General features: G+C 36.1%; 1 protein-coding gene and 1 pseudogene across 1 annotated transcript; both read right to left on the bottom strand.

Moving 5' to 3' along the window:
• Nucleotides 1-339: 339 nt before the first annotated feature.
• Nucleotides 340-9,454, bottom strand: LOC143666683 (vomeronasal type-2 receptor 116-like). Its single transcript, XM_077140289.1, is given in 4 exon segments — nucleotides 340-433; nucleotides 2,773-3,668; nucleotides 8,780-8,903; nucleotides 9,431-9,454. Coding segments are annotated over 4 exon segments (1,092 nt in total). The 3' UTR covers nucleotides 340-385.
• Nucleotides 9,455-10,573: 1,119 nt separating this feature from the next.
• On the bottom strand, nucleotides 10,574-11,984 carry LOC143666684 (vomeronasal type-2 receptor 116-like; annotated as a pseudogene).
• Between the last annotated feature and the right edge of the window lie 13,949 nt (nucleotides 11,985-25,933).

Here is a 25,933-nt window from a genome sequence, read left to right on the forward strand (position 1 = left end):
CATTAATTCTTAACATCATCACATAGATGCATGATCATCATTTCTTAGTACATATGCATTGGTTTAGAAGAACTAGCAACATAACCGAAAAAGATATAGAATGTTAATATAGAGAAAAAAATAAAAGCAATAATAGTAAAATCAAAACAAAACAAAACAAAACAAAACAAAAACCTATAGCTCAGCTGCAGCTTCATTCAGTGTTTTAACATGATTACTTTACAATTAGGTATTATTGTGCTGTCCATTTTTGAGTTTTTGTATCTAGTCCTGTTACACCGTCTGTATCCCTTCAACTCCAATTGGCCATTATCTTACCCTGTTTATACCTCCTGCTGGACTCTGTTATCAAGGACATATTCCCAATTTATTCTCGAATGTCTGTTCACATCAGTGGGACCATACAGTATTTGTCCTTTAGTTTTTTGCTAGACTCACTCAGCATAATGTTCTCTAGGTCCATCCATGTTATTACATGCTTCATAAGTTTATCCTGTCTTAAAGCTGCATAGTATTCCATCGTATGTATATACCACAGTTTGTTTAGCCACTCTTCTGTTGATGGAGATTTCGGCTGTTTCCATCTCTTTGCAATTGTAAATAACGCTGCTATAAACATTGGTGTGCAAATGTCCGTTTGTGTCTTTGCCCTTAAGTCCTTTGAGTAGATTCCCAGCAATGGTATTGCTGGGTCGTATGGCAATTCTATATTCAGCTTTTTGAGGAACCACCAAACTGCCTTCCACAGTGGTTGCACCATTTGGAAATTGCGTTTTTATAGGACAAATATTTTTAAATATCAGCAATTTCTTATGGAGATAGAATGTTTTTATAAAATTCACCTAACTCTAGATTAAAAGGGTCACACCTAAGAATTATTTAGAGACTGTCATGAGACCTGATGATATCATTGGTTGGAACTTTCCATTTTTTACCTTTGGGTGTCGGTGTGTGCAGAAGGGATGGAAGCAAATATTTGCAAACTAGGAGGCATACAGTAGTAGATTGTATCATTGGTGTCAGCTGTTTCTTTATTCTGTGTGGGAGACTTTTATCCCCCAAAGAGAGTGACATTAAGCTTTGCCTCATGACTTGCACTGGCCAATGAAATATGAGTTCAAGAGATACATCCTCTCTTAAGCAGAAGGTTTGCAAGCCATGGTGTGATGCTGCCATTTTGCTTTTACCTCTATGAAAAATCAACAGTTTCAAGAGAGGGGCTGAGTGCTGGAGTGGGGACCTTAGTTGATATACTTGTAAAGTGAACACCATTTAGTGAAAGGTGGCTGATGCAACCAGTACGAAACATATTTATATAATGAGATGCACCATGTTGCTGAATGAAAAGATGTAATGAAGCACATATGGGCAAATTCCCCCCAAATATATTTAATACTTAGGACAAGTATAAAAATCTATATCCCAACATTATTATTTTTTTTGGGGGGGGGCATGGCCTGGGAATCGAACCCAGGTCTCCTGCATGGAAGGTGAGCATTCTAACACTGAACCCAACATTATTTTTAAAGACATTTTTCAGATGATTTCAAGTGAAGAGGAATGTGCAAAAATACACGCATCAACTTTGAAAAGAGCAACAAGAATAGACTTGTATTTAAATAGGTTTAAATAGACAAGCTACCTAAACTTATTATAAGTTAAGATAGGATGCATTAGTGAATACAGAAACAAACATAAATATATAAGGTTTTTGTATAATAAATGTAACATTTCAAACTATCAAGAAAATGGAGGAAAAATTAACAAATGGTCTTGTAGGAGTTGGCTACTATATTTGGGAAATGCTTTAATTTGAGAGAGATAAATGGATAAAATATGAAAATATAAGGAGGATGCCATCAATAGGTGGGTTAGCAAAGGTCCTAAAGGAAGGAGCAGTGACAGTCTATAGTGTAACCAGAGTGGGTAAGTCCAAACACAACTGTGAGAGAAAATTTAGGCTTGGAAAACCTGGACAAGTGTTACCACACTAAGACCATGAATTTTCTGCCTGATCTCCTCAAATGACCAATTTCTGAGAGAGCAGAATTTCAAAGACAGAAAGAGTTTATTGCTAGGTTTGAAGCAGGAGGTCAGATGGCCTGTTGGCCTAAAATTCTTTCTCCTTGAGTCTAGGAAGTTCAAGGTTTTTATGGATTGTAACAAGGGGAGATGAGGTCATTTCAATTTCCATTATAATTATAAGCAGAAGGGAAGAGAGAGAGAGTTGTTATCATTTTGGTAGGAGGTTTAGGCAGAAACAATTTACAATATATAGATTGGGACCAGTTAATGATTGGTTCTGAGCTGATTCAATTTTCTTCCAATAGCATTAGGGGGGTTGCCGTTACAAGTTTCTGAATTTAAAAATACAAACAAATGAATGGATAAAGGAATACCAGATTTTACTATCACAAAGGCACAAGATAAATACTTTTACAATCATCAGAGATCAGGCCAGATGGATTACAGTTCAGGGATTTCAGGTATTTACATCTGCCTACACTAATATACTAGAAAGTAAAAAAGAATTCATATAATATTCAGTAGTCATAGCCAATTATTAAATCCTAACTTCTTGGTTACATGACTGTAAGTTGTGGCATGCTTACACAATGAAATAAAGAAAAGAGAGCCTCATGAGAGTTGAAAACTATGGTATTCATCTAATTCTCATCTCAGTATCTCATATCTTATTAAAGGAATAATTTAATTGAGATTTGGAGTACCACTTACTGAAGACATAAAAGTTTGCTCATCGCCCCACAGAACTTGTTTTATCTGTATTCCCATCAGGGTGTTCCTCTCAGGCTTTAGCAATATAATGTAGCACTTGGGGGCAAAGATGCAGCCCAGGAGCCCAGCACTGGAAGCCAAGATGGAAAAGGCCTCCACAGCTACCATGACCTTCCCTTTGGAGCTGTGGTAGACAGGAAGGAAGGTGACCCAGACGTTACAGAACACCAGCATGCTGAAGGTCAGGAGCTTGGCTTCAATGAAGGCATCAGGCAGGTTCCTGGACAGGAAAGCCAAGGTGAAGCTCCCCAGGGCCAGGGCACCCAGGAATCCTAGGACACAGTAGAAAGCAGTGACAGAGCCCTTATTACACTCAATGATGATGCTGCCAGGCTCAGAATGAGTGTCTCTGTCAAGAAAGGGGGGAGAGGTTCCCAACCAGAGCCCACAGAGGGCCAGCTGGATCAGGGAACAGGTGGGGATGATGGAGTTTGGGGCCCCTGAGACCAACCATTGCCTCATTCTTCTTCCTGGGGTTGTAGCCTTGAAGGCCAGAATCACAGTGAGAGTTTTAGCCAAAGCTGTGGAAACAGCCACTGTAAATACAACTCCAAATGCCACTTGTTGGAGGATGCAGGTGGCCGTGTTGGGATGGCCAATGAAGACCAAGGAGCAGAGGAAGCACAGGAGGAGGGAGGTGAGCAGGATGTAGCTCCAAGTCCGGTTGTTGGCCTTGACAATGGGAGTATCTCGGTGTTGCACAAAGATCCCCAGGACTGCAGCAGTGATGAGAGAGAAGCTCAGAGCTGTGCAGGCCAGAGCTGCCCCCACAGGGTCTCCATAAGCCAGGAATATCACAACCTTCTGGATGCAGTGATCTCTGTCAGTATTTGGGTAGTGAGAGTCTGGACACTTGAAACAGTGATCCATATCTATTGAGAAACGCGAGATGTTGATGTCACCTATTTGCTAACAAATACATGCTGTTAAACAGGAAATATTTTTTATTAAAATAACCAACTTTATTCTTTTTTATGTAAACACAAGTTTCTTCTGATTGCATGTTCTCTCTGTTCTATTTTTTCATATCACTGAACACCATATTAGCCTTTTTGTATTATAGTTACTTCTTATGTTGTATCTTGGATTTATTATGTCAATACCAGAAACATTTATTGTGAAACTTTAGTGAGACAGACAACTCTATGTTCTATGATATAGAAGTGATCAAGGCTAAACATTTTCACTTGAAGAGCTTCAGAATGTTGTCTTTATGGTGCCTGATAAATTATTAAATTCATCTTCTCTTTATTTTCACTTGCTCTACTTTTTTCCAGTGTGAATCACTTACTCCTGTAATAATAACTTGCATCTTCAATTATCTCTCAACCAATCAGTACTAGTCAGACACCACCAATATTTCTTAAAATGAAGTCTTATTTTACTCCTTTGCCTAAAGTACCACAATGGCTGTCCTTCATTATTAGGCTAATGTCTAAAGTCATAACAGGCTAAAAAAGACTCTTTGCCATCTCAGCTCCACCCTCACCCCAGTTCATCTTTTCACACTCATAAGTTAGATGCAAACCTACATAAATTCTGCTTGTGCCATCTCACCTGGGAATTAACCTGAGCCTGACAGTTATCATGTCCCTGCTTTCAGAGCACCCTTCTCACACCTCTATGAACTTTTCATATCTTGTTGTGATTTTCTATTTATTTGCCTATTTATATTTTTAAGGATGTAAAGCTACTCCCTTGTTTAGTTCAAAGAAAAAATATGAAGAAGTTAGTGAAAAGGAGTCTCAGTGGAAGCTTATTTCCTTTTAGGCATGTGATCTTATTTTAGTCAATAGTAAAATGGAGTTGAAGAAATCTTCCCTCTGTAGGATGTAGTATAGGGGTAAAGGAGAGAAAATACATGCCATCATCCCAAGGCATCTTTCATCTCTCAATGAATGGCAGTTATAGGTAGCATGATCTTTCCATACCTATTGCTGGTCATAGAGAAAGGCATTTGATGTTTACTTTTTTATTTTTCAGTGCGAGAATGAACAACTACCTGTATTTTCAAAAAGCAACAGAATAAGAAAGTCTAATTTTCACCTCCTCAAAGTACAGATTTGACATTAATATATATTTTTGACTATGGAGTACCTTGGTGTCAAAAAACAGCTGTCCTTCATTATTAGGCTGATGCCCAAACTCATAACAGATTAAAAAAGATCCTTTGCAGCCTCGGTTCCACCTTCGCCCCAGTTAGACTTTTCACACTTTAAGCTTCCTGGTTAGTCCTCTGAGCAACATACATAAAAATAATAACACACTTGTGTGCCTCTAGATTTGCAGAGGGTTTGGTTTTATATAGCCAAAACTGTTTTTAATTTTTATTAGTGATTTTTGCCATTGACTTATGGTTGGGGAGTTAACCCTAAAGATATTTTCTTGGTATATGCTTTCTTTTTGTTTCCTGGTTTGTTGATGTATTAAAATGGGAAAAAATGCATATGAAATGAAAAAGGGAAGAGAGTGTTATTAGAACAGAAAATTTCTTAGTACTTATGTAATATGGAAATCTGAATTATCAAATGTATTCATATTTATAAATGTAGTGCTCAATATAAATAAAGCCAATCATGATAGGTTAAAATATTCATTTAGGCTGGTAAAAATTTGGCCTAAAGTTATCCTGGGTGCATTATTCTCCATTTTAGGGTAAATTGCCCTTATAAATGTATTCATGTTTTCAAAGTTAATAGTAATTCAATATTTCCCAAAATTTTTCTTAAAATAGAAAGCATAATCCATTTGTAAATTACTAGCAACAAAAAAGATGAAAATAAGAAACCTAGTTTATGTTTTCTTTCTAACACTTGCCTAAAAGAGGTGAAAATATAAATGAATTTTGTCCCAATTAACTATCAAGTTTTCCTGATAGTAATGAAAACTTAGTATGTGTGGTAGATGAAGTTCACTCTTTTAGTATCAGCATAATATTGTAGAAGTTAGTTAATCTCAGTGTCTCAATTTCCTTAACTAGAGGATGAGAATGTTAATAGTGTGTCCATCCTGGAATTGTGAGGGTTGAAAGAGTTAACATATGCAAAGCAATGGAAATAATACCTGACACATATCAAGTGCTATCTAAGCATTTGTTATGATTCCTTGTTTTACCTGTTAATTTATAACTTGGCATTAGAATTGAGGATCTCTGTAAAATTTCATGGCTCTGTGGGTGTCTTTTGTGCTAATATCTCACTTCTTAATTAGTCAATGTTTTTAAAGTACATTTTAATATTTGTAATTTCAAGTCCCCAATTTTCATGTTTGTCAAATGCTTTGGATATATTTTCTGATTAATCTTCCAGGTAAATTTAGAATCTGGTTATTGACTAAATGCTTATTTTAATGACCAGAAAAAAAGTGCTTGTCTTACAAATAACTTAGCAATATTTGATATCTTTCAAGCTGGGTTATTTCCAAGGAACTCTCAAGTCAACATCAAATATCTCTACAATATTCAATATTTCTTTTCCAATCAGTCATGCAGACTTCTTTTGAATTAATTATTAGATATATTAATTATTGTTGCTGCACTAAATGAAATCTTTTTCTACCCTATTATAAATGATTAGTAACCACTTATATCTGCTAATTGCTCTGAAAGTATTTGGTACCTCACCACATTCCTAAATTATATTAGTAAATCAAATAACTTCATATTTTGACTTCATGATACACAATCATAATACCTATCAATAACATTAATTTGTCTTAATTCCTCTACTTATTATTTATGTTCTCAACTCTTACTGCATTGAGCACATCTTCCAAACCAATGCTAAATGATAGTGGTAGAATGAACATCATTATCTTTTACTAGCCATTCAGAACAATATTACAACCACCTTTAATGAGATGTCTTTATAATAATCTTTGTATCAGAAGGTATCAGAAACAGTATTTCCCCCATCTTTGTTCCTAGACTGATGTAAAAAACACCTCAAACTGGTTGGCTTAAAACAGAACTTTCTTATCTCACAGTACCAGAGGCCAGAAGTTCAAAACCAAGGGGTCGGAAGGGCTCTGCTTCCTCTGGTCCCTGTAGGGAAGAATCTGTTCCCTGCCTTTCTCCTGCCTCTGGTGGTTTGTCTGCAATCCTTGGGCTTCAGTCTCTGTCTGTCTTATCACATGGCTCTCTTCTCTCTCTGGTGCACAAATTACCTCTTCCTATAAGAACCTCGGCCATATTGGAATAAAGGCTTACCCTAATCCAGTCTGGCTATGCCTTAACTAATACTGTCCTCAGAGTATCTTTCCAAATAATGTCAAATTCACCTGATCAAGATTTAGGACTTGACCATGTCTTTGGGGAGTCACAATTTAATTCCTAACACCATCCAATTACTCTTATATTATTTTACTTTCTTTTTTCAGTCTTAAGTGTTCTTCTAGTTGAAATTAAGTATCTTGTGCACAAAAACATACTAGTTTCTTAGGGGTTTCACTACTGTTTTTGTCAATTTATGAATGTTCTTGGTAAACAATCATGGCTGTTTAAATTTCATAGTTCTTGAATTTTTGAACTGTTCAGAAATTTGGTACAACATTAAATAATAATAATCAGAGTCCTGAAGCTTTTTGTTTTGCTACTAAACGTTATTTGATGTATCCTATTCATGTTTTCTCATTTAATATGATATCTGTGATCCATGATAAAAAGTTGGTCCATGAATGCTATAACAAATTATCACAAAATTGGTGGCTTAAAACAATAAAAAGTTATGTTCTCACAGTTCTGGAGGCCAGAGGTTCACAACCAGTATCACTAATATCAAGGTGTGGGCAGGATTGTGCTCCCTTTGGAGGTGCTAGGGGAGAACCCATTCTTTCTTTACCCTGCTTTCTAATGGCTGCCAGCAGTTCTTCAGTTGTGCCTGATTCACACTGACTCCTGCTCTTCTGGGTATGTCACATTTCCCTCTGCCTCTCTTATAGAAGCTGTGGATTTATACCTCACCTGGAGAATCCAGGAACTTCCCCATTTCAAGATCCTTATCTGAGTCACATCTGTAGAATCACTTTTTCCTTATAAGTTAATATTTTTGTGCTCCAGATGTTGGATGTGATGTTTTTGGTGCCTCACTACTCAGTCTGCTGCTGTTGATTATTGCCTCATTATTGTTTTCTGTCCTTTCACAATAATGCTTCCTACTACCTACATGATCATTGGTGATCAAGCTATATAGAAATTCCCTTTCAGTTCTTTTAATATTACAAAAGAAAGTGAAATGCCATTTATATGATCTCTACAAAGAAATTTTCCCCCTCACTAATGTGACATGCTTACCCTTCATGATATAATTAAAATACTTTAGTCTCTGGAAGAATTCCTTGAATTCTATAAAAAAATGAAAAACAGTCATGTTTTGCCCCACAGGTTCTACACGGTGGAACTTTTACTGTGGTGATTATTGCAAACCTTAGGATGAATTCACTTATAATTTTACTATTCCCACATTTCTGTAATTAGGAGAGGGTAGGAAAAGTTATTGAAGGTAGTATAATTACATTTAGCATTTTGCTGAGTATCTAAAACAGGTTGTAGTACCACATTTTCTTATTCATAAATCATTTCATATTCATTCATGTTAATTATAAGGGATTTTTTCCAAATATTTACTATGGTCAGAAATGGTTGAAATTACTTGGGAAATGCAAGTGATAAAAAGTGCCTTAGACATGAGTAAGGGAAGTTGAAAAAACAATGTCCCATGATGGAGGCAAGCAGATATCAAAAAGTATTTCCTTGAAAAAATACCTGAGGTGTGTCTAAAACATAAAGAGGAATAAGTCAGATGGAAGCAGAATGTCATTTGAAGGGGTTAAAGTGTTGATGTCAATATGAAATTCGTGTATAACTGAGTAATTGACTATAAAGTTCTATTTCAGACACTTTTTGCTTTCTTGGGCAAATGTGCTTTCTTGGGCAAAGGTAAGTGGTTGAGAGAAAGAGTTGGAGAAGTTATCTGTAGACCTGTACCTGTTTCATTAGAAATTTGATTTCCTGGGCTGGGGGTGCAGTCAAAGCAACAGGCAGCCTTTCCCTCTCAAGGGGCTTTCTAGTATCCAGGTTCACAACTATTGCTGCGCACAGAATAGGGTGTCTATAGAAAATCAGAGGGCAAATATTAATCATATATGAAGTAAAATCTTATCCTGTTGACAATCAACAGAATTAATTAAAAATTGCATTTAATTGGATGATTTGAAGCACTCACATACTTTATAATATTAAATATAGCCAATTTGGTTTTCTTGTGCTTGATGACTAGTTTTCTTCATTTATTTATTGTAAAATTTATAAGGAAAATTACTCAAGTTACTAGGTAAATTAGATATATATGTGACCCTCTAGGAAGTTAAGGAGGTGCAGAATCTCACGGCAGAGCTCTTAAAATTATTTACGTGGAGCTATGTAAATTCAGACTTAAAACTGTCTCCCACCTACCTCTTTGAAACTGATGGCCCACTCTATCACCTCTTCATTTATGGAGAAACTGACCACATGGAGCTTGTGGAACAAACTGTCCTACTTTCACCTGTAATCCAATTCCATGAGGAAAACTCATGTAGTTGAGAATATCATACGTGGCCTCAGAGATTCTTTTGTCATGCAAAAATATCTGCTCACCAGCACTGTTGTTAAAATGGTCATTCTTCAGAATGGAGTGGAGCTACAAAAGGTGCATAGTTATGTGAATAAAGAGAGCTTGGGTTTGTGGACACCTGAATTACATCACATCATTGAAACTTGTTAGATATATGATGTTGCAAACTTCTCTTGATCTTTTTAATCACTCACTAAAAATTCTTCCAAGCCCTTAGGAATATTAGTAAAGTTATGCACATGAAGCACATATTGAACCTAATATCATATCAGTATATATCCTTGAAGTTTGGCTTAAGGACAGGAGATCAAAGTATTTTTCTACATAAAGATTCAGCAAACCTTGCTTACATTCAATCCAGCCACAAATATTTGAAGCAGTTAGAGTTTTAGTCTCATCTCCAAAATGGATGTAACAATACCTGTTGCCTAAATTACTGCAGAGTTAAATGTTTTCTACATAAATGACCATGACAACTAACAGTGAGAATACACTAAGACCTGGTGCAATCCCTATTTCCACTTAACGACAGTTCATGGTATATCCAGATATAATTCAGGTTGGAAAGATATTGAGGGATGTTTGTTATATAAAGTTTTGTTTTAGATTCATAGCTGATTATATTACATTTCTGGCATCTGTGCTGTCTTCCTGGGTGAGCATTTCTAGATAGCCAGTTTGACTCAAATCAGGTGGTTTTGAATCCTATCTTGAACAGGAAAAATCACAGGAGCTTCTTGGGCTTTAACAAGTAACGCAAAGTATAATATTCAACTTGGGGACTTGTTAAACTTCTAAATTAAATTATGAATATGCATGTGAAGAGACTAAGCATATGTATTGGGTCAATGAAACCAGAGTGTTGTAAAATATTACCTGCCAAGGTTGAAACTTGAAATTATTTCCTATTCCATAGATTGACTTTCCATTGATAAAAGAAGCATTTCATGCAGTGATTGGGCCAGAGCATACACAGCATTATAGACATAGTAACTCCATTCAGACATGGTTGTGTCAAACTGGTGCAAAGGCAGAGATTCCAATGAGGCATTTGGTACACAGGCCTCCAGTTTATGACAGTCAGATTCAGAAATGGAGCAACCAAGATGTGCAAACCATAATTTGCTGAGATAAAAGTCTTCTGGGTATTTGGAAGGGTTTGCTGTTCAGAGAAAGTGTTTGAAGCCAGGGATCTGTCTATGGTGGGGAGAAAATGATATTGTCCCATGGAATGTGTCGAGCATGGTCAATCTCTCACTGCTGGTGAACTCCCATTGTGATGGGGTGATCCAGACTTTCCATGTCACAACATAAGTCCATCTGTCAAAGTTCAGACCTGGAAGTGAATCTGTATCACCATAAATGATGACAACACTTGCTGATGAATCTTTGATTCTAAGCAGGTAAGTCCAGTCTGGTATAAAATAGCTTCTTTCAGTGACAGAGATCACTTCCACAAATGCCACACAGACACCATTTCTATCCATCTCTCCTCTCAACTCTGACACAAATCAAGTACCTTTCATATCTTCTGATGCAAACAGCCCAATCCACATCCAGTGGAAATGCAGCATTAACAACACCATGCCAATGGGCAGAGAAGTATCTGTGGGAGCCATGTTATAGATTGATGGAAATTGGTTATTTCCATGCAGAAGAGGTTCAAAGGGTTCATATGTAAGCTAAAAGATGAAAGAGTTCATCATATTGAGTTCATTGGAAGTAATCTGAGAAAGGAAATAGTGAATTCCAAACAGGAAATTTTAAAAGTCTTAATTGTTTTTTAATAAAGTGTAGAAGGGAAGATTTGCTCATTTCAAATCAGTATCACTGCAGCATCTCCCTCTGAGAGTTCTCTGGGAAAATTTATTTCATTCTGGGATCTTTGTTGAGATGCACAGTTTCCACAAACTCCTATAAATTACCTCCCATGAGATTCTGTATATATTTGTTCTTCCTTCCTGTGATTTCTCCCAATTCTTTTGTCCACCAAAAATAAAAGTTACACACACACACACACACACACACACACACACACACACACACTCCTATATTTTGGTTGTATTCCCTCAACTGAATAAACACAGTTTTCCCTTTCATTCCTCAGCCCTGAGAATGACTCTAGGGAAGTCAAGTATTCATTCCTTTTTGTCCCGCACTTGTCCTCACCTGTGGAAATTTATAGAGTTCCAGCAGTGTTCCCCATTTGAGCAGAAAGTGACCAAGTGATTCCTGTAATAACTGCTACAGACTTGCTTTCTCTTTCACATGAATAATTAGGGATGACTTTCTCAATGCCAGACAGCCGTATCAGGCAATTCTCCAATGTCTTTGATTCACTGGGCAAGGAATTGTAAAGATCCAATCCCAGGGACATGTTGGGTAAAAGACGGGGGTTCTTGTTGATATCATCAACAGTGAAGATGAAAGCCAGAACATATTGGTAGTGCTTGGAGAGAAACCTACATGGAGATCATAAAGATACTTAAGGAAAAATCTCAAGTCCTGTCTTTTGACATTGTCCCTAGTCAAGGATTCAATGATTACCTTAGTAGGAGATTGGTTTGCTGGCAACATTTTCTATGTTCATCAATACCTGTCACTCCTATCACCCTTAGCATTTGATATTAATATAAGTAATACAATTCAAAAGCCATATCTCCTAAATTTACTGCCAAGCATTCTGAGGGTGGACATCAGTGTACAAAATAGTGTGAGATTAATAAAGTTGTAGATCATAGTAAGTGTCAATATTTCAGATTGCTTTAAATGATTTCCATCCTCATACCCATGATGTATTTTCATGTTGACACTTACAATATTTCAGGGAGTAGCTGTAGTTTTAACACCAGGTACAAGGGTTGAGGAATAGTGGGAGACATTTTGCTGACTATCAATGGAACCATGACATTTAAGTCCCAAGCCATAGATAGTATGAGAAGTGGCCAGGGTACTCAAAAAGAAGAACATGAAAAAGATGGAAGAGTCCAGCAAGAGGCCATCATTCAGATACTTAAGCCTCTACCTGGCTCAGACACTCAGGGGTTGGCAGATCTAAAAGTCAGGATATAGGAACAAGGTTGCAGTTTTCAGGTGGGGAATTTGGGAGTGAAGCACATGAGTCATTGAGAGAAGCACAGAGAGACAGAAGTATGTGATGATGCTAATCTATACCTCAAAGGAGTGTAAGAAATTAGAGAGATGTGGCTTCTTAAACTTCATCACCAGTAAAATAAAAAAATAACAGTCTGTTCAAAAACTGTAGTAGGAGAACTGGCTTTCCATACCCAAAAGAATAAAAGAGGACACCTATTTCACTTCCTATACAAAAATTAACTCAAAACGGATCAAAGACCTAAAAATAAGAGGCAGTAACATAAAACTCCTAGAAGAAAATGTAGGGAGATGTCCTCAAGATGCAGTGACAGGTGGTAATTTCTTAGACCTTACACCCAAAGCACAAAGAACAAAGGAAAAATAGAGAAATGGACTTCTTCAATTGAGGTGCTTCCATTGAGCACCTCTGCATGTCAAAGGATTTTGTTAAAAGGGAAAAAGGCAGCCCAATTGATGGGACAAAGTTTTGGATACCACATATATGATAAAGGGTTGAAATTCAGATTATAGAAAGAAATCCTGCAACTCTACAAAAGAACACCACCAATCCAATTTAAAAATGGGCTGAAAACATGAATAGACATTTTTCCAAAGAGGAGATACAAATGGCTAAAAAGCATATAAAAAGATGCTTATCTTCACTGCTATTAGGGAAATGAAAATTACGACCACAATGAGAGATCTATTCACACCTATTAGAATGACTGCTATCAAACAAACGGGAAACTAAAGGCAATGTAGAGAATGTGGTGAAAAAGGAACATTTATATAATGCTGGTGGGAAGGTAAAATGGTACATCTGCTGTGGAAGTTGTTTTGCAGTTCCTCTGAAAGCTGAGAACAGAGTTGCCCTGTGAGCGGGTTTTCCAGGTAATTGGTGTACACATAGGAGTACTGAAAGCAGGACAGGAAAAGATATGTTCAAAGCACTATTTGTATTCATAGCAAGACTATTCACAATTGTCAAAAGATGGAAACAATGGAAGTGCCCATCAACCAATGAATGGATAAAAGGAATGTGGAATAAAACGGAATGTTATTCAGCAGCAAGAAAGAATGAAGTTCTGAAGGATGCAGCCACATGGAAAAACCTTAAGGACATTATGTTGAGTGAAATAAATCAAACACAAAATGACAAATGTTGCATGATGACATATTTGACATTTTGTTTAAAATGTCAGAATTTTAAACTAGGTTGAATTTCAATGAGTGAAAACAGACAGAGATGGTAGCACATTGATGCCAGCATAATTAACAGTGTTGAATTGCGTATGAGTGGGGTTCATACGGGAAGTTGAGTGATATATGTCACCAGAAGGAAAGTAAAAAGTTAAAACTTGGGCCAGTCTAACTCAATAAATTTTGTGGTGGATGCTGAACTGTGATTGACAGTGCAAATGCAAAAAATGTCTTCCATGAACAAGAACAAACATATGAAAATATTACTAGGAGCTAATAATAGAGTGGTAGGTGGGAAAAATGTACCTATTACAAATATGGACTATAGTTAACAGTAATATCTTAATATTCTTTCATCAATAGTAACAAATGTTCCACACCAACGCTAGGAATCAATGATGGGGGTATTTAAGCATTATCGGATACAGAACTATATGATGATACTGTAACCATTGATTCTATACTTTGGATGGATTGTGTGTTGTGTGGACACATCTCAATAAAATTGCATTAAAAGAAAAATTGGGGGTGTGAGGGTAGTTCAGTGGTAGAATTCCTGCCTGCCATGCGAGAGACCTGGATTCAATTTCTGGCCCATGCACCCCACCCCCCAAAAAAATTGCATTAAAAGAAAAAAATAGCGTCTCTGGCCAAAGAAAAGTTGTAGATCTTGCCTGGTCTGGGCCATTTAATGGTAAAAGAGGGTAGTAACATGATTATTTTAAGTCTCTTATCTAAATTCTTTTACCCTAATACTTACACATGTATATTTTTTGGTTTTGTGTTTATTTAGGTGCACCTATTTATCAATACTTTCTTTGGATATTTTTCCTTTTCAACATTTTTTCCCTCGACATATTCCTTTTTTTCTCAAGTATATACTTTAGAAGTTATGTATGCTTTCATCTTTCATATTCTGCAGTTTTCATAAAAGTCTTTAAGCAATTAATTTATTTTTGCTTTATCTCCTTGGGTATGATGTTTATTTTCTGTATCTAGTCTACCATCAGGTTTGGAAAATGACCAGACATTAACTATTGAAATATTTTGACTCTGTATGCCCTCTCTTGTACCCATGTCTGCGCTGATTTAGAACTTTTTAAATTTGGCATAATATTCCTCTATCTTAAAAGCTATTGTTAGTTGGTTTCTTATATTTTTCAGTTTTTCTTTCATTCATGCTAAATTATGACTAATTTCTTTTATTTATGCTCCAATTTATTTATTTTCTCTTAAACTATGTATAGTCTTTGGTAAATGCACTATATATATATCTCTGTCTCAACATTTATATTTTCATTTCTAATGTTTTTCTTTTCATTAAATCACCTTGAAAGTTTTTTTTTTTTTGCTTGGGCAGATAAGGGAATATGAACCTGGTTCTCCAGCATGGCAAGTAGGAACTCTGCCACTGTACCACCGTTGCACCGCCCTTCTTGGGATTTTTGATGGGCTCTTTTGCATGCTCATTATTGTGATTCCATTTTGTCCTTTTACGATTTTATGATAGTTTATTTGGGGGTGTGGCAATTACAGTAGCTAACATCTTTGGGAATCTAAATATTTATTTATTTATTTTTAACTTTTTTTATTAATTAAAAAAATTAACAAACAAAACATTTAGAAATCATTCCATTCTACATATATAATCAGTAATTTTTAATATCATCACATAGTTGCATATTCATCATTTCTTAGTACATTTGCATCGATTTAGAAAAAGAAATAAAAAGACAACAGAAAAAGAAATAAAATGATAATAGAGAAAAAACTATACGTACCATACCCCTTACCCCTATTTCAAACTGAATTTATTTTAACATTTGTTCCCCCTATTATTTATTTTTATTCCATATGTTCTACGCTTCTGTTGATGTAGTTACTAAAAGGAGCATCAGACATAAGGTTTTCACATTCACAGAGTCTCATTGTGAAAGCTATATCATTGTTCAATCATCATCAAGAAACATGGCTACTGGAACACAGCACTACATTTTCAGACAATTTCCTCCAGCCTCTCCACTACATCTTGAACAACAAAGTGATATCTACTTAATGCATAAGAATAACCTCCAGGATAACCTCTCGAATCTGATTGGAATCTCTCAGCCATTGACACTTTGTCTCATTTTACTCTTCCCCCTTTTGGTTGAGAAGGTTCTCTCAGTCTCTTGATGTTAATTCTCAGCTCACTCTAGGGTTCTTCTCAGTCCTTTGATGCTGAGTCTCAGCTCATTCCAGGATCTTTGTCCCATGTTGCCAGGAAGGTCCACACCCCTGGGAGTCATGTCCCAATGCAGAGAGGGGGAGGGTAGTGAGACTGTTCATCATATTGGCTGGAAAGAGAGGCCACATCTGAGCAACAAAAGAGGCTCTCTTGGGGGTGACTCTTAGGCCTAAATTTTAAGTAGATTTGACCTATCTTTTGTGGGGTTAAGTTTCATGTGAACAAACCCCAAGACTGGGGCTCAGCCTATAGCTTTGGTTGTCCACACTGCTTGTGAGAATATCAAGAATTCAACTTGGGGAAGTTGAATTTCTCCCCATTCTCACCATTCCCCGAAGGGGGCTTGCAAATACTTTTCCAGTCACTGATCAAATCATTCTGGGATTCATTGGGGCATCACTCTGGACAAACCAACAAAATCTCATGTGCTACCTGAGATTCTAAGTACTTATGACATTCAATCAAACTATCTACATGAGTTATATTAGGAAATGCTCTAGTCAAAATCTAAATTTTGTGACAAATAAACATTTTTGCTTTAGTCTTACACATAATGTGACATTTCAAAGTATTAATTATCATCTATTTTAAGCACCCTGCAATAATGACAATCCTTTGTTCTTCCTCGTGCAAAAACATTTTTCAAATGTGTACATTGTACATTTCACTATTATTATACACTCTAGGCATTCCTAGATTATACCATCTCGATCTTTAACATCTATCTTTCTTTCTGATTTCATTTATGTCCCCAGCCCTCCTCCCTCTATCATTCTCACATGCAGCTTCATTCAGTGTTTTAACATAATTACATTACAGTTAGGTAGTACTGTGCTGTCCATTTTTGAGTTTTTGTATCCAGTCCTGTTGCACAGTCCGTATCCCTTCAGTTTCAATTACCCACTATGTTACCCTATTTCTATCTCCTGATGGTCTCTGTTACCAATGACATATTCCAAGTTTATTCACTAATGTCGGTTCATATCAGTGAGACCATACAGTATTTGTCCTTTAGTTTTTGGCTAGTCTCACTCAGCATAATGTTCTCTAGGTCCATCCATGTTGTTACATACTTCATAAATTTATTCTGTCGTAGAGCTGCATAATATACCACAGTTTGTTTAGCCACTCGTCTGTTGATGGACATTTTGGCTGTTTCCATCTCTTTGCAATTGTAAATAATGCTGCTATAAACATTGGTGTGCAAATGTCCGTTTGTGTTTTTGCCCTTAAGTCCTCTGAGTAGATACCTAGCAATGGTATTGCTGGGTCATATGGCAATTTTATATTCAGCTTTTTGAGGAACTGCCACTGCCTTCCACAGTGATTGCACCATTTGACATCCCCACCAACAGTGGATAAGTGTGCCTCTTTCTCCGCATCCTCTCCAGCACTTGTCATTTTCCGTTTTGTTGATAATGGCCATTCTGGTGGGTGTGAGATGATATCTCATTGTGGTTTTGATTTGCATTTCTCTAACGGCCAGGGAAATTGAGCATCTCTTCATGTGCCTTTTGGCCACTTGTATTTCCTCTTCTGAGAAGTGTCTGTTCAAGTCTTTTTCCCATTTTGTAATTGGATTGGCTGTCTTTTTGTTGTTGAGTTGAACAATCTCTTTATAAATTCTGGATACTAGACCTTTATCTGATATGTCGTTTCCAAATATTGTTTCCCATTGTATAGGCTGTCTTTCTACTTTCTTGATGAAGTTCTTTGATGCACAAAAGTGTTTAATTTTGAGGAGCTCCCATTATTTCTTTCTTTCTTCAGTGCTCTTTCTTTAGGTGTAAGGTCCATAAAACCACCTCCAATTATAAGATTCATAAGATATCTCCCTACATTTTCCTCTGTTTTATGGTCTTAGACCTAATGTTTAGATTTTGATCCATTTTGAGTTAATTTTTGTATAGGGTGTGAGATACAGGTCCTCTTTCATTCTTTTGCATATGGATAGCCAGTTCTCTAGGTACCATTTATTGAAGAGACTGTTCTGTCCCAAGTGAGTTGGCTTGATTGCCTTATCAAAGATCAAATGTCCATAGATGAGAGGGTCTATATCTGAGCACTCTATTCAATTCCATTCGTCAATATATCTATCTTTATGCCAGTACCATGCTGTTTTGACCACTGTGGCTTCATAATATGCCTTAAAGTCAGGCAGCGTGAGACCTCCAGCTTCGCTTTTTTTCCTCAAGATACTTTTTGCAATTTGGGGCACCCTGCCCCTCCAGATAAATTTGCTTATTAGTTTTTCTATTTCTAAAAAGTAAGTTGTTGGGATTTTGATTGGTATTGCATTGAATCTGTAAATCAATTTAGCTAGAATTGACATCTTAACTATATTTAGTCTTCCAATCCATGAACATGGTATGCCCTTCCTTCTTTTTAGGTCTTCTGTGATTTCTTTTAACAGTTTTTTGTAGTTTTCTTTGTATAGGTCTTTTGTCTCTTTAGTTAAATTTATTCCTAGGTATTTTATTCTTTTAGTTGCAATTGTAAATGGAATTCGTTTCTTGATTTCCCCTTCAGTTTGTTCATTGCTAGTGTATAGAAACACTACAGATTTTTGAATGTTGATCTTGTAACCTGCCACTTTGCTGTACTCGTTTATTAGCTCTAGCAGTTTTGCTGTGGATTTTTTAGGGTTTTCGACATATAGTATCATATCATCTGCAAACAGTGATAGTTTTAGTTCTTCCTTTCCAATTTTGATGCCTTGTATTTCTTTTTCTTGTCTAATTGCTCTGGCTAGAACTTCCAACACGATGTTGAATAACAGTGGTGATAGTGGACATCCTTGTCTTATTCCTGACCTTAGAGGGAAAGTTTTCAATTTTTCCCCATTGAGGATGATATTAGCTGTGGGTTTTTCATATATTCCCTTTATCATTTTAAGGAAGTTCCCTTGTATTCCTATCCTATGAAGTGTTTTCAACAGGAAAGGATGTTGAATCTTGTCAAATGCCTTCTCTGCATCAATTGAGATGATCATGTGATTTTTCTGCTTTGATTTGTTGATATGGCGTATTACATTAATTGATTTTTTTATGTTGAACCATCCTTGCATACCTGAGATGAATCCTACTTGGTCATGATGTATAATTCTTTTAATGTGTTGCTGGATTCCATTTGCTAGAATTTTGTTGAGGATTTTTGCATCTATATTCATTAGAGAGATTGGTCTTTAGTTTTCTTTTTTTGTAATATCTTTGCCTGGTTTTGGTATGAGGGTGATGTTGGCTTCATAGAATAAATTAGGTAGCTTTCCCTCCACTTCAGTTTTTTTTGAAGAGTTTGAGGAGAGTTGGTACTAATTCTTTCTGGAATGTTTGGTAGAATTCACATGTGAAGCTGTCTGGTCCTGGACTTTTCTTTTTGGGAAGTTTTGAATGACTGATTCAATTTCTTTACTTGTGATTGGTTTGTTGAGGTCATCTATTTCTTCTTGAGTCAAAATTGGTTGTTCATGTCTTTCTAGGAACTTGTCCATTTCATCTGCATTGTTGTATTTATTAGCATAAAGTTGTTCATAGTATCCTGTTATTACCTCCTTTATTTCTTTAAGGTCATTGATTATGTTTCCTCTTCTATTTCTGATCTTATTTATTTGCGTCCTCTCTCTCCTTCTTTTTGTCAATCTTGCTAAGGGCCCATCAATGCTATTGATTTTCTCATAGAACCAGCTTCTGGTCTTATTGATTGTCTCTATTGTTTTCATGTTCTCAATTTCATTTATTTCTGCTCTAATCTTTGTTATTTCTTTCCTTTTGCTTGCTTTGGGGTTAGTTTGCTGTTCTTTCTCCAGTTCTTCCAAGTGGACAGTTAATTCCCGAATTTTTGCCCTTTCTTCTTTTTTGATATAGGCATTTAGGGCAATAAATTTCCCTCTTAGCACTGCCTTTGCAGTGTCCCAAGGTTTTGATATGTTGTGTTTTCATTTTCATTCACCTCGAGATATTTACTAATTTCTCTTGTAATTTCTTCCTTGGCCCACTGGTTGTTTAAGAGTGTGTTGTTGAGCCTCCACATATTTGTGAATTTTCTGGCAGTCTGCCTATTATTGATTTCCAACTTCATTCCTTTATGGTCTGAGAAAGTGTTGTGTATGATTTCAATCTTTTTAAATTTGTTGAGACTTGCTTTGTGACCCAGCATATGGTCTATCTTTGAGAATGATCCATGAGCACTTGAGAAAAAGGTGTATCCTACTGTTGTGGGGTGTAATGTCCTATAAATGTCTGTTAAGTCTAGCTCATTTATTGTAATATTCAAATTCTCTGTTTTTATTGATCCTCTGTCTAGATGTTCCGTCCATTGATGAATGTGGGAAATTGAAGTCTCCAACTGTGATGGTAGATGTGTCTATTTCCCTTTTCAGTATTTGCAATGTATGCCTCATGTATTTTGGGGCACTCTGGTTTGGTGCATAAATATTTATGATTGTTATGTCTTCTTGTTGAATTGTTCCTTTTATTAGTACATAGTATCCTTCTTTGTCTCTTTTAACTGTTTTACATTTGAAGTCTAATTTGTTGGATATTAGTATAGCTACTCCTGCTCTTTTCTGGTTGTTATTTGCATGAAATATCTTTTCCCAACATTTCACTTTCAACCTATGTTTATCTTTGGGTCTAAGATATGTTTCCTGTAGACAGCGTATAGAAGGATCCTGTTTTTAAATCCATTTTGCCAGTTTATGTCTTTTGATTGGGGAGTTCAGTCCATTAACATTTAGTGTTATTACTGTTTGGGTAGTACTTTCCTGTACCATTTTGCCTTTTGTATTTTGCATGTCATATCTAATTTTCCTTCTTTCTACATTCTTCTCCACACCTCTCTCTTCTTTCTTTTCGTATCTGTCTCTAGTCCTCTCTTTAGCATTTCTTGCAGAGCTGGTCTCTTTGTCACAAATTCTCTCAGTTACTTTTTGTCTGAAAATATTTTAATTTTTCCCTCATTTTTGAAGAACAATTTTGCTGGATATAGAATTCTTGGTTGGCAGTTTTTCTCTTTTAGTAATTTAAATATATCATCCCACTGTCTTCTTGCCTCCATGGTTTCTGCTGAGAAATCTACACATAGTCTTATTGGGTTTCCCTTGTATGTGATGGATTACTTTTCTCTTGCTGCTTTCAAGATCCTCTCTTTCTCTTTGACCTCTGACATTCTAACTAGTAAGTGTCTTGGAGAACGTCTATTTGGATCTATTCTCTTTGGGGTGCGCTGCACCTCTTGGATCTGTAATTTTAGGTCTTCCATAAGAGTTGTGAAATTTTCAGTGATAATTTCTTTCATTAGTTTTTCTCTTCCTTTTCCCTTCTCTTCTCCTTCCGGGACACCCACAACATGTATATTTGTGTGCTTCATATTATCATTCAATTCCCTGAGCCCCTGCTCATATTTTCCCATTCTTTCCCCTATAGTTTCTGTTTCTTTTTTGGATTTCAGATGTTCCATCCTCCAGTTCACTAATTCTAACCTCTGTCTCTTGAAATCTACCATTGTAGGTTTCCATTGTTTTTTTCATCTCTTCTACTGTATCTTTCATTCCCATAAGTTCTGTGATTTGTGTTTTCAGACTTTCCATTTCTTCTTTTTGTTCATTCCTTGCCTTCTTCATGTCCTCCCTCAATTCATTGATTTGGGTTTTGTTGAGGTTTTCCATTTCTGTTCGTATATTCAGAATTAGTTGTCTCAGCTCCGGTATCTCATTTGAACGATTAGTTTGTTCCTTTGACTGGGCCATATCTTCAATTTTCCTGGTGTGATTTGTAATTTTTTGCTGGCATCTGGACATTTAATTACCTTAATTAGTTTATTCTGGAGATTGTTTTCACTTATCTTACCTAGGGTTTTCTTGCTAGATGAGTTTGTTGTCTATCTGTTCATTGACCTTCAGTTCAGCTTTTTCTGGGCCTCTAGCTTAAGTTTTGTTTAACAGAGGGTAATTTTTCAGTTCTTGTTTTCTTGTGTCTTGTCCTGCTTGTAAGGTGCCTTTTCCCTCCCCACCCTTAGGAGGGTCTACATAGGTATTACAGACTCCAGCCGGGTTTTCCCAGACTAAGCTGGCCTCCTTTCATGAGGAAGGAGTCATCTGCGTCAGTTTTCCCTGAGGGTGAGACCCAGCAGATTGAAAGACTTTCCTGTGAAGTCTCTGGGCTCTGTTTTTCTGATCCTGCCCAGTGTGTGGTGCTTGTCTGTCTGTGGGTCCCACCAGCAAAAGATGTTGTGGCTCCTTTAACTTTGAAAGGCTCTCCCTGCTGGGGGTGTGGTGGAGACAGAGGAAAGGTTGTAGGCTTGTTTTAATGGCTTCAAATTGAAAACCCCTGGGGTCTGAATTCCTTGAGAGAGGGATTCCACCTGAGTTGTGTTTCACTCCTCCCGTAGGGAAGGTTCAGGTGGGAGACAGCCCTGAAAGCAGCCTGTTTCTGCATATGCTTGGGGAAGTTGCAGCCTGTGTAATCCTGCCACTGAATCCAGAGGCAGCCAAGTCTCCATAGAAACAGCCACAGAAGGCTCTGTTTTGTCCCCTTTCCTCTTTTTCAGTTAGCCCAATAGGTGACCTCTGCCTTGATCAGTTTTGCCTGAGCTGGGGGCCTAATTTTAGTAGTCAGAATTTGTTTATTAATACACTATTGGTGTTTGGTTGGATTCAGTCCCTGCTACCATTAGAGACTCTTTCCTTTCCCTCTGGGAAGCCGCCTGTGGGGGAGGGATACTGGGTGCTGGGCGCCTGCTGCTGCGGCTTGGGGAACTGCACGTGGCTTTGGGAACTGCATGTGGCTTGGGGAAATCACTGTTCCGGAGACTCACAGCTGGTCCAGCTAGTCCAGACTGGGGTATGCTGTGTGTCCGGTCACTGTTGTGGCTCCGGGAGCTGTTCTGTACTGTTTCTGGTTATTTTGTAGTTGTTCTGGAGGATGAACTAAAATGCACGCACATTACTAAGCCGCCATCTTGGCCCCCCTCTAAATATTTATTTTTATCTCGAGTTTTAGTTATTGTTGTGTATTCTCTTATATGTTTGGGGGAAACTATTAGCAGATTGTGAGCTCATGCTTTTAATCTATGCATAATCTGGGCCTATGTTTACTATGTTTCTCTACATAGGGTTTACATTACAGTCTGCTTTACACAGAGGCAATATCAACCAAGGTGGATTTCAGACCCTGGCTGTGCTCAATGCTTATTCATTGAGAAAATATGAACTTATATTTTAAAATTGTTGCAATAAATTACTTTATTGAGTAGTTGACCAAATTAAAATAAGAGCCATCGATTCGAAAATATCATTTTGTCAATGTAAAGTTCCCTATTTAATAATAAAACTGCAGTTATATAAAACAATTCTTCCCTTATAAATTTAATATTTTACTGGGAAATACTTTTTTGGGAAATATCTCCAACACTACAAAATGGTTCAGAAAAAATTAGAGTGCTGGAAAAGAAGTAAGAAAGCCATAGCAGCATGTTGAATTTCTCATTGAAAAAGCTAAATATAAAGAAAGTAAAGAATGACATCAAATATAGTCATGTATCATATTGAAAATATTCATACTAGAAATCATTGAAAATAAATTTTTGATTTGCACTCTTTTTTTGTATGCTGTATGGCAGGGGTCACATTTCATTCTTTTTCCACTTGCATATCCCCCTATTGCAGTGCCATTTGTTGAATTTTTGTTTGTTTGGATTTTATTTGTTTGTTTGCTTGTTTGTTTGGGAAGTATAATGGGCCAAAAGTCGAACCTGGGTCTTCTGCATGGCAGGTGAAAATTTTACCACTGAACTACTCCTATACCCTCAACTTGCTGATTTGCACTTTTAAAATATTAAATACAAATTGCTTCAGGTCAGTAAATATAAAGGAGCCATAGATAATAAAAGGGTTATTGTTGTTATTCCATACCAGTGTTTACCAAAATCTGATGTCACACAAATAACATTATCTATTTCAAGGAAAAAATTTATCTTATTTATTTTTCTCAAATGTTCAAAACTATAAGGAGGGAATATATATTTAAACAAATACTGCTTATAATATTGAGAAATAATGTGATAATTGGCTTTAAAAGAGAACCATCTTAGAGAACCGCTTAATGGAGAAATTCTTAGATACACCTCTAGAAATTCTTAATAGTTTCTTCCAAGGTAAACAGTCTCCAAAAAAAGTTAATTTAAGCTTAAAAGTAGAGAACAAATAAAACAGTTGTAACTCAAACTAATTTTCCCAAATGACTGCTTGAATGAAAGAATAAATCAAACCAATATTTTAAAATTTGTATTAAAGGATTCAGGGAAGAGATGGATATATGTTCAAATATACAGATTCATGCATATAATATATAAGAATGGATTTGACAAGTATTGCCCAGACCCCTGTGAAAAACTTTACCGAGAGATCCAAACAAAACCTTAAAATGAATATATGTTTATGCCAATGCACTCCAAAAAAGATAGAAAGATAGCATAATAAAAATGTAGTCATCAAATGAAATTTAAGGACAATGAAAAATATTTTTAAATGTTTTCTGAAGAATAAATATTTAGAAAATTATTGAAACATAAGAAGAAATAAAATGCATTTCCAAATGCAAAATTATGTATTTGAAAATAGTAACAACAATTAAACGTAATTTAGTTTCAACAAGGAGAGACAGATAAGTCCATGGAATGGTATAAATTATAAACAAACCAGTGTGTACAGAAAAGGCTCTGTGGATCATAAGATAGCATTTAAAACACTAGACAGAAGACAGGTTTTTTTCATTTAATTGCAAAAATTAGCATTGGGAATATATGAACAAGTGATATGTCTATTCACTATTTAATAAAATATAAATCCAGGTAGGTTCAAAGTGTTCAAGAAGAGTTCAAAAACAAAAAAAGACAAAGTGATAAACCTAAGTAAGTTCGTATTTATAAGTTTATAAATTGTTGGTGGCATGACGGCAAAGGCAGGATGAATAAAAGAAAAGATAAAGAGATAGGACTCAACCTGGGAATTGAATATTTCATTTCTTCAAAACAACTAAAGCAACGTGTTTCATTGCCATCAACAATCTGGTTAAATATTTGCAGTACCATGATATAAAATATTGGCCATGTATCATATTTAAAATCTTCACACCAAATAACATTGAGAATAAAATATTTATTTTTGCTTTTTTTTTTTGGGTATGCTACATGGCAAGGCAGGGGTCACATTTCCTTCCTTTTCCATGTGTGTATCCCCTTATTGCAGCATCATTTGTTGAATTTTTGTTTGTTCTGTTTTTGTGTATTACTTTGGGAAGTGAGCACTCCTAAAAGCACATTTGGTGTTCAATTTTGTTGAGTATATAAAATGCTGTTATAAAAGCAAAAGGTTACTGTCCATTAGAAACACTTGCAAAGGGTATAGAAACGTGAGCCAGCAAAAATTAATTAAGTCCAAAAAACACATAAATAAACTGACTAATCTGAATATTAATAGCAGAAGTGCAGAAAAGGTGGCAGAAATGGCTGTTCTCACACCCTTTGTTAGTGAGAGGATAAATTAGATCATTTGGAGAGCATAGCAGAAGATGAATATGAACATTTGACAGACTTGCATTAGATCTTTTACTTCTAAGAATGTACTTATTCTAATTAGAGAAGTGTGCAAAGATATCTGCTTAGCAATGTTCCTTGTGCCCATGTTGGTGATGCCAAGAATTTAGAAATCATCAAAAATAGATGGTAGATTATTCTAGGCTTATAAAATATAACACAAGTAAAATAGTAGGTATTTACTTCTCATTACAGAAATCTATGATCAATATAATGATAGATAAGAATAGTAACTTAAAGAATAGATAGTATGTAAACCCATTTTAAAATAAAGTCACATTTTTAGAGTATTGGAAAAATGTAAAGTCTCGCTCCATACTTAATATGGTCATTTTTGTGCAGACAGGCAGAAGATACATATATCTCAGAATAAATTTTCCTGTGAAGGCCTATGGGACACCTGTGTTTTTCA

The sequence above is a fragment of the Tamandua tetradactyla genome, chromosome 23 (genome assembly GCF_023851605.1).
Source record: "Tamandua tetradactyla isolate mTamTet1 chromosome 23, mTamTet1.pri, whole genome shotgun sequence".
Taxonomy (NCBI): Eukaryota; Metazoa; Chordata; class Mammalia; order Pilosa; family Myrmecophagidae; genus Tamandua; species Tamandua tetradactyla.